At 35.6% G+C, this 3,502-nt stretch overlaps 1 protein-coding gene across 1 annotated transcript; it reads left to right on the plus strand.

The window, feature by feature from the left end:
- Positions 1-435: 435 nt before the first annotated feature.
- On the plus strand, positions 436-3,269 carry LOC131642340 (F-box/kelch-repeat protein At1g26930-like). The gene is made up of 2 exons (XM_058912601.1): positions 436-769; positions 1,214-3,269. The coding sequence occupies exon 2, from the start codon at positions 1,297-1,299 to the stop codon at positions 2,818-2,820; it is 1,524 nt and encodes a 507-aa protein (XP_058768584.1). The 5' UTR covers positions 436-769; positions 1,214-1,296; the 3' UTR covers positions 2,821-3,269.
- The last annotated feature ends 233 nt before the right edge of the window (positions 3,270-3,502 follow it).

Here is a 3,502-nt window from a genome sequence, read left to right on the forward strand (position 1 = left end):
TATTTTGTTAAAATTTGAATTTAAATTTTTTATTAATTTATTTTAAATGGACACTCATTAATCATTTAAACTAATAATAATAATAATAATAATAATAATAATAATAATAATAATAATAGAGCAATATATGGTTACTTTGCTCTTTAAACTATGTACTCTTTTCAATTTAACTCCATAAATTTAGAAATTTATTAAATAATTGCTAAATTATTATTAATCCGACAAAGTTGGTTATTCCTTTTCCTTTAAAAATATTAAAAACCATTTAGATAAGTTTAAAATAGGTTAAAAAAGATTTATTATGTTTATGTAAATAAACAATAAATTAAAAAAATGATAGTAGTTTCAAGATTAAATTGGTAGTAATTGATTTTAATAATAAGAAAAAGAAAGAAAATGAAGGGAATATTAAATTATAAATTAAGATATGATCTAAGAAAGATAAGGCCATGAGAGGGGTCCTCTAACAGATTTGCCTCCAAACCATTCTTTCATCTGATTTGCAGAACCAATCTCAAACAAAGGACCAACCACACACACCTTCTAAGAGTCGTCTTTCTTTCTTTCAGGAGAGAGAAACCAAACTCTTTCTCTTTCTCTCTCTCTCTCTCTATCCATGTGTGCGTGTGAAAGGGTACATGCAAAAAACAGTGACTTTGTTGAGATATAGAAACAAAGAAACGAGTCGAAGATTGTTGTTCAATTTTGCATAAATTGAACATCAAGTACTTTTCATGTTTTTTTGTTTTCTGTTTCCGAAATCTTACCCGTAAGTTTTTTCTGACATCATTCTCTTTCACTTTCTCTTTCTCTCTCTGTCTTTCTATCTGTTTGTGTGTTTTGTTTCCTATCTTGTTCTTCTTGCTAGATTTATTTAGATCTAGTTTTATTAGATCTAATTAAATTTTGATTTTTTGTTAAATCATGTTGATTAGCATTAATGGGTTTTGCTCAAAATTTGATTTTTTTTTAAGTTTCTACATTGGAATGCTTCATTCCGGAGATCTCTTTTTTTTCGCCAATTTGATTCAGTTTATAAAAATTGATTTTTAATTGATTCTGATCTGTGATCTTGTTTATTTGAGTTTCTGGGTTTTTGAATTATGAAGAAGAATTGATGTTTATGAGAATAAGGGTTAATTGAGAGAGAAAAAAAATGGGGTGTGTGATTTGATTTGATTTGAATTGAATTTGATTTGTTTTGTTTCAACAGGCTTTTGTTTCTGTGCTGAGATTGTTCATCTCTGTGAGATTGGTTGGTTGATTGAAAGTTGAGTTTTTGTTGTTGGGAAGACTATGTTGGAGGGTCGATCCTGCGTGGTTCCAGGGTTGTTTTCGAGTTCTTGTTTGGCGGAGAACAATTGGTCTTACATGAAATACATGCCGGATTTGGAGATAAAAAATGGCAAGAGGCTGTTAGATAGTGGCAATGACGATGACGATGAACCGCAGTCGAGGAAGGTTAACAGGAGATTAGATTCTTGTTATCCAGGTGAGATGGATTCTGTTGTTCCAGAGATCGATCTAGATGACCGGAGGAAGGATTTTGAGCAGGTGAATGATTGTGAAATAGTTGAAAAGGTTGTTTCCTTTTCTGTTCAGTTTTCGGCTGAACAATCACAATCGGAGCAATCGATGTTGTTGTCAAAGTTTGTTGATGAACATCAGAAGAAACAGCTGCAGGTTTATGATGGGGATTCGACGAATTCCAATGATGAGCCATCGGATGAGCAGAAGGAGCATCATGGTGGGGATTCATCGGATTCGAGTTCACTTTTGCCGCGCATGAACCGGGACAGCTCAATTACCTGTCTGAGCCGATGTTCGAGGTCTGATTACGGTTCACTTGCCTCGCTGAATAGGAGCTTCCGCAACATAATTCGGAGCGGCGAGCTCTATGCATGGAGGAGACTGAATGATATCATAGAGCACTGGATTTATTTTTCATGTGCGCTCCTCGAATGGGAGGCTTATGATCCGATTCGCGAAAGGTGGATGCATTTACCTAGAATGGCTTCTAATGAATGCTTCATGTGTTCGGATAAGGAGTCTTTAGCGGTAGGTACCGAGCTTCTTGTTTTCGGGAGGGAGTTGCAGTCTCATGTCATATACAGATACAGTCTTTTGACAAACTCGTGGGAATCCGGAATGAGGATGAATTTTCCAAGATGCTTGTTTGGATCCGCTAGCCTCGGAGAGATTGCAATTCTAGCCGGCGGGTGTGACTCCGACGGACATATACTCGACTCAGCCGAGCTCTATAACTCGGAGAATCAAACATGGGAAACACTCCCAAGCATGAACAAGCCGAGGAAGATGTGCTCCGGGGTATTCATGGACGGAAAATTTTATGTTATCGGGGGAATCGGCGGACGCGATTCCAAGCTTCTCACATGCGGGGAGGAGTACAATTTACAAACAAGAACATGGAAAGAAATACCTAACATGTCGCCCGGGCGTAGCGCAAGAGGACAAGAGATGCCTGCTACGGCCGAGGCACCACCTCTAGTCGCGGTTGTAAATAACGAACTATATGCCGCAGACTACGCTGACATGGAGGTTAAAAAGTACGACAAGGGAAGAAAATTATGGGTCACGATTGGGAGATTACCGGAGCGAGCCGCGTCGATGAACGGTTGGGGTCTTGCATTTAGGGCATGTGGAAGCCGGCTTATTGTGATCGGCGGACCGAGGAGTCACGGCGAGGGTTTTATAGAACTCAATTCATGGGTGCCTAGTGAAGGTCCTCCACAATGGAATCTACTTGCAAGAAAACAATCTGGTAACTTTGTTTATAATTGTGCTGTGATGGGATGCTGAAGAATTCAACACATTTTGATGCTTCAAAAATCATTCAAATTGACACAAAAAATTTCTTCTAATTGGTACTTTCCTCATTATTTTTTTTACTATGATGATATTTTCATTTCAAAGGTGGGGAAGAAATTCAAGATAATATAATACTCAAAGATTGGATCAAAGTTTTAAGGGGAAGAAGCTCTTTGGCTTTTTCTTATTTTTATTTTTATGTTTACAATTACCATTTTGTTGGATTAAAATTGGTATCTTCCCCAATTTCATTTACATGAAAAATTTCAAAGCTTGATATGATGTAGCACAGGAATAGGTTTAAATAATTCAAGTTCCAACACAAAAATTGTAGGATATTGGTGTTGTTTGTTGTAAGTTTTTATTTTTATTTTTTATGAACACAACCAGATCTTTGATTTTATTGATCATAAATTTACTTACCTTCAAGGGCTGAATAATTATTTCCTTCCATTTTATTAAATTTAATTTACAATATGAAACTTCAATGTTTGCATATATTAGTTATTATGTAATGTAGAATAAGATGTAATAATATAATTGATGGAAAGTGCATATGCATATCACATAATTGACTCTTGAAGAGGTTCTAGAAATGCAGCCATGATTCATCTATATTTAAGGGTTTAATTAAATATCTTAAAAATGATTCATATCTAATTGAGGGTTTAGT

This window comes from Vicia villosa, unplaced genomic scaffold (genome assembly GCF_029867415.1).
Source record: "Vicia villosa cultivar HV-30 ecotype Madison, WI unplaced genomic scaffold, Vvil1.0 ctg.004831F_1_1, whole genome shotgun sequence".
NCBI lineage: Eukaryota > Viridiplantae > Streptophyta > Magnoliopsida > Fabales > Fabaceae > Vicia > Vicia villosa.

Coding starts and splice junctions, on each gene's coding strand:
- LOC131642340 (XM_058912601.1), top strand. CDS start 1,297: ATGTTGGAGGGTCGATCCTGCGTGGTTCCAGGGTTGTTTTCGAGTTCT.